This window comes from Salmo salar, chromosome ssa04 (assembly GCF_905237065.1).
Source record: "Salmo salar chromosome ssa04, Ssal_v3.1, whole genome shotgun sequence".
Classification (NCBI taxonomy): Eukaryota; Metazoa; Chordata; class Actinopteri; order Salmoniformes; family Salmonidae; genus Salmo; species Salmo salar.
Genome location: NC_059445.1, coordinates 78,017,220 through 78,033,636, shown reverse-complemented (window position 1 = coordinate 78,033,636; position 16,417 = coordinate 78,017,220). Strand labels below are relative to the sequence as shown.

Genomic DNA, 16,417 nt, shown 5'->3' with positions numbered 1-16,417 from the left:
GTAATTACCAGTTGCGAAGTCGTAAATACAAGTTGTGTGCTTTCACGTTTTGAACTGGGAAATACCATCAAACATGGTGGTCATTAGAAGGTTTATGAGTGTTTTGCTATTTTTTGGCGACGAAAAGTATATCCAGAGCTGCTTTCACTTTCTAAATCAAAAGGAAGATAAACAGAATCAATAAACTACTGCTGATAACACCGCCATGCTTAATGTCTTTTTTACTGACTAATAACGCCGGAGAGGTGCAGGGGAGAACTGGGATGATAGATGAGTTTCCCACTTGCAATTATCAATTGGATTGGCGTTCAAGTGGATTTTCCCAGTCATATGCTGTTATTTACAAAGTTACTAGATGATGTGAAGGCAGTTTTATAGAGATGGCTATTTATTATGCAGAGGGAGAGATACAGACAGGCACAGTAAGTGTTGGGCGGATTATTTACTGTAATCCGATTAGACATTTTTGTTTTATAATCCGGGTTGATTACAGTTACTACATTTAGTTATCCCGAAACATGTAATCCGTTACTACCCAACCCTGCCGCACAATTTTAACTTCAGGTCTCTAGATGGCGATAAAGACTAAGAAAATACATCTGAGTGAGGTTTATGGTTTTATTCAAATCGGCCAAAACAAATGTGGGATTTCATTCAAAAATGCACCTAGTGGTGCCGTTTGCAAGTATAAAGTGAGGAGGCAGTGTTTGGGTTTGGGGGCTGGGTTGCCTATGGAATCTGCTAGTCTCTGCCTACTGTCTCGCATCAGCACCACCAAGCTTTGATTGCGTTTTATCCCGGTCTGCCTGCATCTGCGTTCTTTGCCTCGCGTCTTTGATATTAGCCTACAAAACAGCAGACGAAGAAACGAAAAGAATTTATAAAAGTGTGTCCATCGTAAGTAGATGTTTTTATTTGACATATTGTTTTTGGACGCTAAGGACGAAGTAGACTAGGCTAGGTTACTGCAGGTGTAGCCCTATGAACATAGCCCGATAACAGTATTTATTTTGATGCCTGCTCTATGGCGTTGGAAAAGGTGATTTTCCACCTTTTTTAAATGTAGAATATATTAATTTTGATAAATTAGATGGGAAAAATGATATCTCAAATTAGCCTGCACACCCACATTTAATTTAGCAAATCTTTTGAATAATTAAACGGGTTTTCATAGCGTCTTATTAGCCTGTTACAATATTTGATGTTATTATGAAGTTAAAGTTGAAATCAAATGTAGGTCATTTAAATTTTTTAATAAACTTGGTTGGATTAAATAACAAACGTATCGATTTGCGTGGTCAGTAGATTTTTTATTGTTTGATAAATGACACATGAACAATGAACTAACATAGTTTTTGTTATATTTACAGCATCTGCTTGAGAAGTGCACTATTTTCTATTAGTAAAGATGGTTAAACTGGGGAGCAATCTAGAAGACAAAGGCGCTAAACCGGTTAGTGTGGAGGATGGCTTCCAAAACGTGCCGCTTATCACCCCTCTGGACGTCGGTAACCTCCAGTATGGAGCCCCAGACAAGGTAAAAAGGACTGTCTTTCTGCTCTGCTCTCCTCTCCGACTCACTCCTTGATTTATTGCCATTGCCATTACATAATTAAATAGAAATCCCATCTTTCTGTCATCTCAATTGCCCTCTTGCTTCCTTTGTTTAAAGCACCTATTAAAGAAGCAGGTGTATAACTGGCATGTACATCATCCATTCAAGGAAGCCAGCAAACATGTCATCTCTAATTTACTTTGACAAGGGGGTTTATTTTTTGGCCCGGCACTGAAGACTTCTGCTGCTTATTACACAGAATGATGATGAATGAATCACTGAACTGAACGTGTTAATATGATTGATATGAGTAATGATATTTGTAATTGTTTAATAATGCATATAATTGAATCTTACTTTGAAGGGATTTTTAATCATAACAGCTGATCGGCGTGTGTGCTCCATATGAATGCAGCAGTTTTTTTTTTCTTCGTAGGAGTGAAGGACAGGTCCTTTGTTGTGTTGTCACAAGGCATATCTGCTGATGTCATTTCATGCATGTTTTACTTCAGCAGGGAATGCTGCTATTAATTTGACATTGAGGATGTAAAGAAATAACTGTCCTCTCCCTGTGATTTATTTGTCAGCTCCCAGCTGATCATGAGGCTGGCTCTTGGTTTATTTGATCGACAGCACAGCAGAGCCCGTGGCCCCATGCAGGCCGAGCCCGTCACTCTATAGTAACCATTAGGAGAAGAACCGTGACACTTTTGCAGAGTGGTGCTTCAGCCCTCGTCTTGTATTCTGCTGATGAAGGCACAATCTCTCAGTACACCTGCTAACTGGAGTGGCCTGTCACTCCACACAGACTTGCAGCATTACAAAAGAGCCCTGTGTCATATTTCACTTAAGGGGGCAGGGTCACAATAGCAGGTCCTGCCTCTCCTTCCACAACAGTGTTATAAAGGGAGACTCTGGGGAGATGGAGGATCCATTGGCCAGCATGGCAGACAAACACAGACAGATAGAACATCTTTATCTCTTTATCTGTCTGTCTCTCCCATGCCCGCCCTAGGAGGAATTGGAGCACCACTCAGAATTGTCAATGCGTTGATTCATGCCTCTCAAGTGTCATATAAGATATACCATTCAGAGGGTCAGAATGGGTCAAGAGCAGTGCTATTGGGCTGTGATTACGGGAACAGCTGCTTTAGTGAACATGTCAAAATGGATAAGTACATAATTGCTGGTTGTTTGGAGATGGAGTTGTTGAAGTGGACTAGGTGCCATGCTAATACATTTCCCCAGGGTGGTTGGATAACTAGAAAAAATATGAAGGCTCTACTTTGCATACAGTCTTGGAAAATGCAGTTGAGTTATTTATTTTAATGGGCAATTATTGACATTTGAAACAATGCAGTGAAGGCTCATTTCATAATGTGTTTACAGTGGTCCTGTGTTTCCTGAACAGTGAAAATGACATGAAATGACATGATATGACATCAGAGGGTTTGAATAGTCTTTGTTGTCTCTATGAAGAGTGGACATCAATGTCTCCAGATTCCCCTCAAAGCGCTGTCATTCTAGTATCTAGTTTGTCCCTGACAGAGATTGAGAGGTGGTCTAGGCAGGCTCTCAGAGCTCTGGAGGGCAGTGGTGTGTGTAGACTAGACACAGTGTAGTCTTGTTGGGCTACAGATGATGCATAGCTGTGGGTACAGTTCACATTCTGCTGCATTCCCAAGATTCCATGTTCACCGTCTGTTTAAAAACCTCCCCAGCCTGAGGTGATGTTACCATGTTTTCTCAGAGTATCTTGGCTGTATGTTATATGGGAATAATGTCTTTTTATGGGGTAGATCAGCTTTAACATTGCAGATAGATTGCAGCTTCTATCAATGTAATTGTCTGCATACATTACAATCCACCATATATATTTGGTTTATAAATGTAGATATTATTTTAAATATATTTGATATATTTTCCTTTATTATTTTCCCCTAACCCTAGAACCCCTGCCCTAATTGGAGTAAACTAATGGACAACAACACTTAGGCTTCTACTTCCAGTTTATACATACTAAATAACAGTGTAGGCTGCTGAGGGGAGGACAGCTCATAATAATGACTGGAATGGAGCAAATGGAATGGCATCACACATATGGAAACCATGTGTTTGATGTATTTGATACCATTCCACCAATTCCGCTCCAGCCATTACCACAAGCCCGTTCTCCCCAATTAAGGTGCCACCAACCTCCTGTGCTGTATACATTTTATGGATGCGGTATATTATACATGAATTATCTTTTATTTGTTTTTAGTCTCACCCTTCAGCTCCCCTCAACCCCTCCCATCTATCTCTGAACATCATTTTATTTCTATTTGCCATATATTGTTCAACTGTTCTGTGATGTTTCACAAAAGTTCTGAGCCTTTCTATTCTCATCGTTTCTACAGATTGTAAATTAAAGATACACATTTTAGGTACGAGTATTATTATATTATTGATCAATTGACTATGACTTTTCACATCACCCAGCAGTGCTATTTGCAGAGTTAACTCCAGATAAATGTTGCAATTCTTCAGCCATTGCTGAACCTGCGACCAAAAACAAGCTACATATGGACAGTAACAAAAAAGAAAATCAAATGACTCTGTCTTTTCGCAGCAAAATGTCACCGTTTATCAGGTGAATGTAAAACAATGACTGAAATAGATGGAAGAGAAAGTCAACCATGACACCATCTCTGGACATTATTACAGAGAGTGGCACGAGGTCTAAAGGGTATTTACACATTGTACCTTCAAACATAACTCAAAACACTGTGGGGTTGAGTCTATTCTGTCATCCTGTGTTGGAGGAGTTGCCAGGGAGCTACAGCTGTTGTTATCCCTCTAAGTTTAACCAGGGCTAGACAGGGCTGGACAGGACTAGACAGGGCTGGACAGGACTACACAGGGTTACACAGGACTAGACAGGGCTACACAGGGCTAAGCACGGCTAGACATGGCTGGACAGGGCTAGACATGGTTGGACAGGGCTAGACATGGCTGGACAGGGCTGGACAGGGCTAGACATGGCTGGACAGGGCTAGACAGGGCTAGACAGGGTTGGACAGGGCTGGACAGGGCTAGACATGGCTGGACAGGGCTAAGCACAGCTAGACATGGCTGGACAGGGCTAGACATGGCTGGACAGGGCTAGACATGGCTAGACAGGGTTGGACAGGGCTACAGAGGGCTAGACAGGGCTGGACAGGGCTACACAGGGCTAGACAGGGCTGGACAGGGATGGACAGGGCTACACAGGGCTAGACAGGGCTGGACAGGGCTACACAGGGCTGGACAGGGCTACACAGGGCTAGACAGGGCTACACATGGCTAGACAGGGGAACAAACAGGCCAGGGAAACATAATTCTCTGTGGGTCAGTGCTGAGAGGAATTAGACCTGATCCCATCTGGATGGCCGGTGACGTGCCTGCAGGCCGCAGGTTCTCCAATATCTTGATTGGGTGGGAAACCAGCAGAGTAACTGAGCTGTGGAGTGTAATGAAGGGTGGTACATGCAGCACTTTGAATCAATCGTTTTCATAAGAATTCAGGCCCCAGGCCAAGCCTTTGATTGCACTTCTTTGAGAACAAGCTGCTGTTTTACAGGGTGAGCTGGATGACCCATCACTTGGCCCAAACATCTAAGAGCTTGTTGGTTATTGGATGAGGGATGCCATGTTGTGACTGTACAGTACAAGTGAGTCATCTAATACAAACCTGGAGTTTCCTTTCAGAATAACTGCAGTGTTTCTTAGAAAAGTGTGCACACCAAAGCATAAAGGAGAATCTAGCAGAATATGTAAAGGCCATATTTGGGGGCTTTTTTTTGTTATCTTGGTAGTCTTATTATCTTGATAGGTTTATTCTTTTGAGTTTCTTTGGAGTTTCACCTCCTTATTCCTTGTAGCAGTGATGCAGTCATTCATGTGCATTATTCAGACAGGAAGTCATTGGATACGTCCCAAATGGTAACCTATTCCCTATTTGGCGCACTACTTTGACTAGGACCCTATCCCTAAAAGTAATGCACTATATAGGGAATAGGGTGCCATTTGGGACTTATCCATAATGACATAAAATGGGATCCTGTTCTAGGATTAGACAACGATCTCTCTGTGATGTTATTATCAGCCTTTTGATGAAGGTAAATTATAATGCAAATACAGTCCGTTTGATTATCTGACTCAGTGGAGCTCCTAGGATGACCTACTGTACCTGGGAACTGCATGTCCTCACCCAAGGGAAGCCTACATATTGCTTTTTCCCCATGAATGAGAAATGAAATGGCAGTGGTAATGATAACAGTGTCTCTAAAAAAAAGAGACAGAGAAGCATGGGGTGCAGACAGCCTGGTATTTCAGGGGGGAAATGAAATGTCAACATGATGGGGGAAGAAGTTAGAGAGGCTGTAATTGCAGAGTTCAGGAAGTAGCTGAGTCTCTTGGAGACTTCAGGACAATATAATGCCATTAATTCCAGGTTGTGCTGTGGAGAGAGGAGGTACCAAGGGTTTGTGGAAGGTGCAATTATTTTGGAAATGTATTCCTTGATCCTATTATTGGAAGCGCTAGCACCATTCAGTTCCTGTAATTTGTCAAGTTAGAGAGGTCCTGGGGAAGAGTGTCTGCAGATAGATATCTGAGAGGAACAGTATAATCACAGTGGCCTGTAGCAGTGATAAGGAACCAGCAGTACAGTTACAGTAGTTACAGTGGCCTGTAGCAGTGATAAGGAACCAGCAGTACAGTCACAGTACAGTCACAGTGGCCTGTAGCAGTGATAAGGAACCAGCAGTACAGTCACAGTGGCCTGTAGCAGTGATAAGGAACCAGCAGTACAGTCACAGTGGCCTGTAGCAGTGATAAGGCACCAGCAGTACAGTCACAGTGGCCTGTAGCAGTGATAAGGAACCAGCAGTACAGTCACAGTGGCAGTGATAAGGAACCAGCTGTACAGTCACAGTGGCCTGTAGCAGTGATAAGGAACCAGCAGTACAGTCACAGTGGCAGTGATTAGGAACCAGCAGTACAGTCACAGTGGCAGTGATAAGGAACCAGCAGTACAGTCACAGTGGCCTGTAGCAGTGATACGGAACCAGCAGTACAGTCACAGTGGCCTGTAGCAGTGATACGGAACCAGCAGTACAGTTACAGTGGCAGTGATAAGGAACCAGCAGTACAGTCACAGTGACCTGTAGCAGTGATACAGAACCAGCAGTACAGTCACAGTGGCCTGTAGCAGTGATACGGAACCAGCAGTACAGTCACAGTGGCCTGTAGCAGTGATAAGGAACCAGCAGTACAGTCACAGTGGCCTGTAGCAGTGATATGGAACCAGCAGTACAGTCACAGTGACCTGTAGCAGTGATAAGGAAACAGCAGTACAGTCACAGTGGCCTGTAGCAGTGATACGGAACCAGCAGTACAGTCACAGTGACCTGTAGCAGTGATACGGAACCAGCAGTACAGTCACAGTGACCTGTAGCAGTGATACTGAAACAGCAGTATAGTCACAGTGGCCTGTAGCAGTGATACGGAACCAGCAGTACAGTCACAGTGACCTGTAGCAGTGATACGGAACCAGCAGTACAGTCACAGTGACCTGTAGCAGTGATAAGGAAACAGCAGTACAATGTGCTGAATTCATTAGTCATTTACTGCAGAGTATACTTTCTGACGAAACGTTCAATGTGACTTTCATACAAGCAGCACAATGAGGCTCACAGGGATGTTTAAATTTTTTTTATTTAACCTTTATTTGACTAGGCAAGTCAGTTAAGAAGGTTGTGATACAGCCCAGGATCGAACCAGGGTCTGTAGTGACACCTCTAGAACTGAGATGCAGTGCCTTAAACCGCTGCGCCACTCGAGAGCACTCAGGATGTAATCACGTGCACATTTTTATCTCTCTCTCCCCCTCTGTGTTTTGACTGCTATTCTGAGCCAATTTCAGTGAAGAATGGCAGAGTGACATTACTGGGACAGGCCTCTGCTTACCCAACTCTCTGTTCCTCTACATCGTGTTAAAAGAGAGTGGATTGGTTCTGATTGGGGTGCATCATACAGGCCAGTGCCTAAAATAGCCAACCCCTGACAGTTGCTTGGCAGAGGCAGAGGTTAGAGTTTTTATGTTTCTCTCTCTGCCCTTGAATAGATAACACGGTGATGACATAACACGGTGATGACGTAACAGTAAGACTGTGTTGTATGATGGCTCTGTCTAACTGAAGTCCAGCTAACCCCTAAGGGACATTGTTTTGCTGTGTCACTGTAACTGACTGTGTTTTGCCCTCTCCTTTCTCTGTAGGTGGTGGTGAAGACACGGACTGAGTACCAGACGGACCAGAAGAAATCCAAGATGAAGGTGCCCAAGGTGGAGGAGTTTACCATCAGCTTCACTGATGGAGTGTCAGAGAGGCTCAAGGTACTCTGAAAGTTAATTTCTTAATTCACTGAGACAGACCAACTCTTCCCTCAGCGCTAAGATGCTACTTTGCTACGTTTCTGCCTGCTAGCGTTGTTAATATTAGAATTCTGCTCTTTTAAGCACATATAGTGTTCCTGAGGAGTTATCTTTGGGAATGCATCAACTTCACGGATGCAGATGTAAGTTCCTTAGGATTCCTTCCTTAGCTGTACAGGGAACACAATGGTAATTGGGTTGTCATGGTAGCCAGATCTCATGCATAAGCTCATGAGAATCTCTGTAATACTTGAGCTAGCAAGCTGAACGTCCATGTGAATATAACAGTGTGTGATCCACAGTACCTGAGGACATACTGGATGTTTCTTCTGGATTTATTACACATTATTAACATACAAAGTAGATACCCAGGTTGAAATTGAAATGGACCTGCAGTTTCTTATAGAGCAGCTCTGTCACTAACAGTGAGAGGAGACCCAGACCATAGAGTGAAATGGATTGACCTCATCCATAGTTAAAAGACGCTCTGCTTTCATTAGCCTCAATAGCAGTGGTCATTGTTCCCTTGGCACATCAAATCAATGGGCTGCAATTTCTTATACAGTCCTGAGAGTGAGGGCTAGGGCTGGGAATTGCCAGGGACATCACAATATGATGTTATCATATAGTATAGGTGCCCATAGTATATGAATTGCAATTCCCAGGATTCTATAGGTATTGCGATTCGATGCTGTGATTTTGTTGCGATTTGATGTTACAAACATTTTCACCATATGTTCCGTGTGGCTCACGTATTTGCAACACCAGGCTTGTGGGTTTGATTCCCATGGGGGACAAGTACGAAATGTATGCTCTCGCTACAGTAAGTCACTCTGGATAAGAGCATCAGCTAAATGTAATATTGCTCACTATATGTCTTCTGCAGAAAGAGAAGAGAGAAAAGGAGTTTTGGTCAGTCATGGAAATAAAAGTATTTAAAACATGTTGGCTCACTATTTAAAAAGAAGATGGAGAACAAACTATAGGATGAAAAACACCAGAGTTTTGGTGCAGGTACAGCCGACTAGTGTTAGCTAACGCTATCTAGAAAAAAAAAACACAACCAAAATATATATCTTTGCAAATCGATACTTGGAATCAAAATATCAACATAATATCTTCAGAAATAATATTGTGATATGTAACTGTATCGATTTCCCCCCCCCCCCCATCACTTGTTTAGGGCTATTACATTTTAGGTGCTGTTGAATTTTGATGGAAGAGAGGGTTCTGCAGAGTGTTTGACTATAATTATTGTGAGATGGAGTCTGGCAGTGAGGAAGGAGAGCAGAGAGAGTGGAAGTTTGGCTTTGCCGTTAAAGGTCATTTGAGGAGCCAGCAGAGGAAGAGAGAGACAATGAAATATTCAACACAAACAGAGGCTGTGAAGCTTGTCTGAGTGGGGTTGTGACTGACTGAGAGGAGGATCTTGCTCCCTTTGTGGCAGAGTGGAGAGGCTTGATCGACCATGCCTGGCATTCCCTCCCACAGCTGGGAGATGAGACGGAGGTATTTGACCTGGAAACAAGGAGGGCCTTCTCTTGCAGGCTGCACGGCGCAATGCGCTATCAACTTCTGTTTGGTGGAGGGGAATTCAAATGAGAGCCTTTTTTATAACTCAGTCTGATTTGTGTGCCGTAGGATCTTTTGGGGGGCTGGCTGCCTTGCGTGACTGATTGAGCTGAATGAGCAGTGGCGTATTCTGACTATCCTCCCAGCCTAGCGCTGACTGGGGAGAGAGAGACGGATCTGTGTAGAAAGCTCACACATCGTCTCTCCATAGCAGATTGTGTTGATGGATGAAGCGCTCAGAGTATATATGCCTCACCTCCCTGCGATTGCTCCCAGTTGAGTTGAGCACGGCCAAATTCCCCATAGTTACTTTATCCGGGTAAAGGGGAGGAACGTCTTCCTTCATTAAATACAAAACAAAAGAAGACGGAGGTCTCTTGGTATCTGATGCAGCAAAGCGTAACATATTAACATATCATGTCGAAATAAAAGGGGGAATTAGGAGGACTCAATTAAAGTGGGGAGGTGGATGGAGGGACGGGGTTCAAGCTGTCTGCTGGGGCTCGGAGGGCAGGTTGTGGCTGGCTCTCTCTTTCTCTGCAAGCAGGGAGGCAGGATGTTTGACCACACACTGCATGCCAAGTGGCTCACACAGCATGCCAAGTGGCTCACACAGCATGCCAAGTGGCTCACACAGCAGCAGCAGCAGTAGTAGTAGTAGTAGTAGTAGTAGTAGTAGCAGTAGCAGTAGTAGTAGCAGTAGCAGTAGTAGTAGCAGTAGCAGTAGCAGTAGTAGTAGTAGCAGCAGCAGTAGTAGCAGTAGTAGTAGTAGCAGTAGTAGTAGCAGCAGCAGTAGTAGTAGCAGTAGCAGTAGTAGTAGCAGCAGTAGTAGTAGTAGTAGTAGTAGTAGTAGTAGCAGCAGTAGCAGTAGTAGTAGTAGCAGTTGTAGTAGTAGTAGTAGTAGTAGCAGCAGTAGTAGTAGTAGCAGTAGTAGTAGTAGCAGTAGTAGTAGTAGCAGTAGCAGTAGTAGTAGTAGCAGTAGCAGTAGTAGCAGCAGCAGCAGTAGCCACGTCCAGAGTCCTGCCCACACCATATAGCCAGAGAGCCTCTCATTCAATGCAATTATCAAATATTTATCTTAATTTACTTAGTTTTTTTCTGGTGGGGAAAAAAAAGGCCTGTCGCAAGCAATGCCTCACTCCACTGAAGGAGAAGTTGGAGATGATTGATGTTCTAAGTACATATGTGACCTAAACAGTTGTTTCAGTTGGATGAGTAATTCTGCCATACAGAATGTTCAGAGTCTATGGTTATTATGTGCTTGTCATTTTTGTTAAAGGTTATGAGTTCAGAAATATGCACACACATACATGCACGCGCACATACACATACGCACAAACACAAGCTCACACGCACACACATGCTCACACACACACGCTCATACACACACAAAGGAAAATTGTTTTACCTGTAACAATAGCTTATAAATACGCCATTTAAACGGGAATCGATTCTCAATTGCGATACGGTTCTTGAAACATAAAGCTCTTTACTTTCATATACATCAAAATAATCGCAAACGTTTCAGAGACAGCACGTGTCAGAGACAGCACGTTTCAGAGACAGCACGTGTCAGAGACAGCACGTGCCATAGACAGCGCGTTTCAGAGACAGCGCGTTTCAGAGACAGCACGTGTCAGAGACAGCGCGTTTCAGAGACAGCACGTTTCAGAGACAGCACGTTTCTGGCAGACTTCTTCTGTTACACACAGGTGTTTGGAGCATGCTAGATAGCTAATTAGTATAGGTGGTCCCTCCATCTCCAGTCTGTCTACTGTAAACACGCTGTAACATGGAGATGTGGCCATGTGGAAACACTAACCCAAACCCTATAAAGGTGTGTATCCGTTTCTCGCTGATATGAAAGGTAAGGTCCTAATGCTTAACGCCTTTGTCAAATGACAATGACTCTTATGTGTAATGTAATGAAATGGAACTGAGAGTCATGAACAATGGCTAACTCTCCCTGTGTGCACATGAGTATAGACAAAATGAAATGAAAGAGCAGGGAGCTGAGCTGAGACGCCTCTCTCTCTGTCAAGGGACTCAGCAGAATGAGAATGAAGGGCAGGCGCTGGCTGGGTGTCTCGGCTAGCAGATGCAATCTCCACATATCCAAAACATTGCCTGTGAGCATCAGAGGTGAACCAGTTGCATACACAGCTCGAGCAAGACATTCATCAGCATTTCTCTGACTACTTTACTCCATTGAGTCAAAAAAACGTCTGATTCCAGGAGGACCATGAGCTGTTGCTATCAATAAGGTGTCTGATTCGTCATTTTCACCTCGAATAGAAGTAGAGGGACTTTTGTCAGAGGTTGCTTGTTGTGAGCACTGAGGGAACTTTATGCACTTGGCCAGGTGATTCTGTATCTTTGTTGCATTCTTCACATACGATTTGGCACCAGTATTTGCAAATGTACATAGCTTTTCCTTCTACATTAGCTGCAGTGAAATGTCTCCACACATCAGATAGTGCCCGTGGCATTTTCCTGTAAAGATTAAAAAAATACACTGCTCAAAAAAATAAAGGGAACACTTAAACAACACAATGTAACTCCAAGTCAATCACACTTCTGTGAAATCAAACTGTCCACTTAGGAAGCAACACTGATTGACAATACATTTCACATGCTGTTGTGCAAATGGAATAGACAACAGGTGGAAATTATAGGCAATTAGCAAGACACCCCCAATAAAGGAGTGGTTCTGCAGGTGGGGACCACAGACCACTTCTCAGTTCCTATGCTTCCTGGCTGATGTTTTGGCCACTTTTGAATGCTGGCGGTGCTTTCACTCTAGTGGTAGCATGAGACGGAGTCTACAACCCACACAAGTGGCTCAGGTAGTGCAGCTCATCCAGGATGGCACATCAATGCGAGCTGTGGCAAGAAGGTTTGCTGTGTCTGTCAGCGTAGTGTCCAGAGCATGGAGGCGCTACCAGGAGACAGGCCAGTACATCAGGAGACGTGGAGGAGGCCGTAGGAGGGCAACAACCCAGCAGCAGGACCGCTACCTCCGCCTTTGTGCAAGGAGGAGCAGGAGAAGCACTGCCAGAGCCCTGCAAAATGACCTCCAGCAGGCCACAAATGTGCATGTGTCTGCTCAAACAGTCAGAAACAGACTCCATGAGGGTGGTATGAGGGCCCGACATCCACAGGTGGGGGTTGTGCTTACAGCCCAACACCGTGCAGGACGTTTGGCATTTGCCAGAGAACACCAAGATTGGCAAATTCTCCACTGGAGCCCGGTGCTCTTCACAGATGAAAGCAGGTTCACACTGAGCACATGTGACAGACGTGACAGAGTCTGGAGACGCCGTGGAGAACGTTCTGCTGCCTGCAACATCCTCCAGCCTGACCGGTTTGGCGGTGGGTCAGTCATGGTGTGGGGTGGCATTTCTTTGGGGGGCCGCACAGCCCTCCATGTGCTCGCCAGAGGTAGCCTGACTGCCATTAGATACCGAGATGAGATCCTCAGACCCCTTGTGAGACCATATGCTGGTGCGGTTGGCCCTGTGTTCCTCCTAATGCAAGACAATGCTAGACCTCATGTGGCTGGAGTGTGTCAGCAGTTCCTGCAAGAGGAAGGCATTGATGCTATGGACTGGCCCGCCCGTTCCCCAGACCTGAATCCAATTGAGCACATCTGGGACATCATGTCTCGCTCCATCCACCAACGCCACATTGCACCACAGACTGTCCAGGAGTTGGCGGATGCTTTAGTCCAGGTCTGGGAGGAGATCCCTCAGGAGACCATCCGCCACCTCATCAGGAGCATGCCCAGGCGTTGTAGGGAGGTCATACAGGCACGTGGAGGCCACACACACTACTGAGCCTCATTTTGACTTGTTTTAAGGACATTACATCAAAGTTGGATCAGCTTGTAGTGTGGTTTTCCACTTTAATTTTGAGTGTGACTCCAAATCCAGACCTCCATGGGTTGATAAATTGGATTTCCATTGATTATTTTTGTGTGATTTTGTTGTCAGCACATTCAACTATGTAAAGAAAAAAGTATTTAATAAGATTATTTCTTTCATTCAGATCTAGGATGTGTTGTTTAAGTGTTCCCTTTATTTTTTTGAGCAGTATATATAAAATATATATATATACAATTCCATGTACAGATAAATAGTTAAGCAGTTAGATTAAACAACTCCTTTGTAAGATTCATGTTTTAAAATGAAACATGTATGAAAACAGGTGAATTAACACTCCTCAGTTAGCAGGCTCAAGCAAGCTAAAACCCGCATGGTAGCAAAAACTAACTAGCAGAAATTGTTAACAAGTTAGAAATGATTTAAACACACTTTACTGTAGGCTACTATTTACTAGTTAGCAAAAAATCATGAATGTCATATAAACTATATTCACCCCACCCATTATTCTAATCAAAACTTACCAGAAAGCATGTAGTCCTTGGCTCAGGCAGTGGAGTAGTGTGGGAGCAATAGCATCTCATTAGTGTGCAAGATCTTGAGAATCAGCTGTACATGTGATGGAACAGTGCACTGCACATGTGATGGAAGAATGCACTGTTGCAATTCCATTGAATTGGGGATAGTTTAACCAAAATATGCCACAAGACCTAGAATTGCCTTATGTGTATCCCACAAAAAAGTTCGCTGTTATAAGCGAACATTTTTGATGAATTTAAGCAAAATTCACCAAATTCCAGGGCTTAATTTCCCATGGAAAATGTCTGGAAAATTTTTGGAAATTTGCCGGAAATATCCCGACCCTTTGCAACCCTAATAGAGAGTAGAGAGTAGTAGAGAGTATAGAGTAGTAGAGAGTAGAAGAGAGTATAGCGTAGTAGAGAGTAGAGAGTATAGAGTAGTAGAGAGTAGAAAAGAGTATAGAGTAGTAGAGAGTAGAGAGTAGTAGAGAGTATAGTGTAGTAGAGGGTAGAGAGTAGTAGAGAGTAGAGAGTAGTAGAGAGTAGTAGAGAGTAGAAGAGAGTATAGAGTAGTAGAGAGTATAGTGTAGTAGAGAGTAGAGGGTAGAGAGTAGTAAAGAGTAGAGAGTAGTAGAGAGTAATAGAGAGTATAGAGTAGAAGAGAGTATAGAGTAGTAGAGAGTAGTAGAGAGTAGTAGAGAGTAGAGTTGTAGAGAGTAGTAGAGAGTAGAGAGTAGTAGAGAGTATAGAGTAGTTGATAGTAGTAGAGAGTAGTAGAGAGTAGTAGAGAGGAGTTGAGCATATTAGAGAGTATATAGTAGTAGAGAGTATAGAGTAGAAGAGCGTATAGAGTAGTAGAGAGTAGTAGAGAGTTTAGAGTAGTAGAGAGTTTAGAGTAGAAGAGAGTATAGAGTAGTAGATAGTAGTAGAGAGTAGAGAGTAGTAGAGAGCATAGAGTAGAAGAATGTATAGAGTAGTAGAGAGTAGTAGAGAGTTTAGAGTAGTAGAGAGTTTAGAGTAGAAGAGAGTATAGAGTACTAAAGAGTAAAGAGTAGTATAGAGCAGAGAGTAGTAATGAGTAGTATAGAGTATTAGAGAGTAATATAAAGTAGTAGAGAGTAGAAGATAGTATAGAGTAGTAGAGAGTATAGAGTAGTAGAAAGTATAGTAGTAGAGAGTAGAGCGTATAGAGTAGTAGAGAGTATAGAGTAGGCGTGAGTATAGTAGTAGAGAGTAGTAGAGAGAAGTAGGGAGTAGAGAGTAGTAGAGAGTAGTATAGAGTAGTAGAGTGTATAGAGTAGTAGAAAGTATAGTAGTAGAGAGTAGAGAGTAGAGAGTATAGAGTAGTAGAGAGTAGTAGAGAGTAGTAGAGAGTATAGAGCAGTTGAGAGTATAGAGTAGTAGAGAGTATAGAGTAGTAGAGAGTATAGAGTAGTCAAGAGTACAGGGTAATAGAGAGTATAGAGTAGAAGAGAGTACAGAGTTGTATAGAGTGGAGAGTAGTAGAGAGAAGAGAGTAGTATAGAGTAGAAGAGAGTAGAAGAGAGTAGTAGAGAGTAGAGGGTAGTAGAGAGTATATAGTCGTAGAGAGTAGTAAATAGTAGTAGAGAGTAGAATAGAGTATAGAGTAGTAGAGAGTATACAGTAGTAGAGTATAGAGTAGTAGATAGTAGAGAGCAGAGAGTAGTATTGAGCAGTAGAGAGTAGTAGAGAGTAGGAGAGTAGTAGAGAGCATAGAGTACAAGAGTGTATAGAGTAGTAGAGAGTAGTAGAGCGTTTAGAGTAGTAGAGAGTTTAGAGTAGAAGAGAGTATAGAGTACTAAAGAGTAAAGAGTAGTATAGAGCAGAGAGTAGTAATGAGTAGTATAGAGTATTAGAGAGTAGTATAAAGTAGTAGAGAGTAGAAGAGAGTATAGAGTAGTAAAGAGTATTAGAGAGTACAAGAGAGTATGGAGTAGTAGAGAGTATAGAGTAGTAGAAAGTATAGTAGTAGAGAGTAGAGAGTAGAGAGTATAGAGTAGTAGAGAGTATAGCGTAGGCATGAGTATAGTAGTAGAGAGTAGTAGAGAGAAGTAGGGAGTAGAGAGTAGTAGAGAGTAGAGAGTAGTATAGAGTAGTAGAGTGTATAGAGTAGTATAAAGTATAGTAGTAGAGAGTAGAGAGTATAGAGTAGTAGAGAGTAGTAGAGAGTATAGAGCAGTCGAGAGTATAGAGTAGTATAGAGAGTATAGAGTAGTCAAGAGTACAGGGTAATAGAGAGTATAGAGTAGAAGAGAGTACAGAGTTGTATAGAGTGGAGAGTAGTAGAGAGAAGAGAATAGTATAGAGTAGAAGAGAGTAGAAGAGAGTAGTAGAGAGTAGAGTGTAGTAGGGAGCAGAGAGTAGTAGAGAGTAGTAAATAGTAGTAGAGAGTAGAATAGAGTATAGAGAA

General features: G+C 43.0%; 1 protein-coding gene across 2 annotated transcripts in view; it reads left to right on the top strand.

The window, feature by feature from the left end:
• Positions 1–650: 650 nt before the first annotated feature.
• The window catches only part of LOC106603869 (neuronal vesicle trafficking-associated protein 2), a 47,551-nt gene continuing 31,784 nt past the window's right edge, over positions 651–16,417 (top strand). Inside the window, exons 1-3 of one of the 2 annotated variants that reach the window (XM_014198073.2) lie at positions 651–897; positions 1,371–1,537; positions 7,857–7,973. In XM_014198073.2, the coding sequence (XP_014053548.1) occupies positions 1,409–1,537; positions 7,857–7,973 (246 nt within the window). In that variant the 5' untranslated portion in view covers positions 651–897; positions 1,371–1,408. The remainder of the gene's footprint in view (positions 898–1,370; positions 1,538–7,856; positions 7,974–16,417) is intronic. The other variant, XM_045717358.1, reaches the window with a different exon arrangement.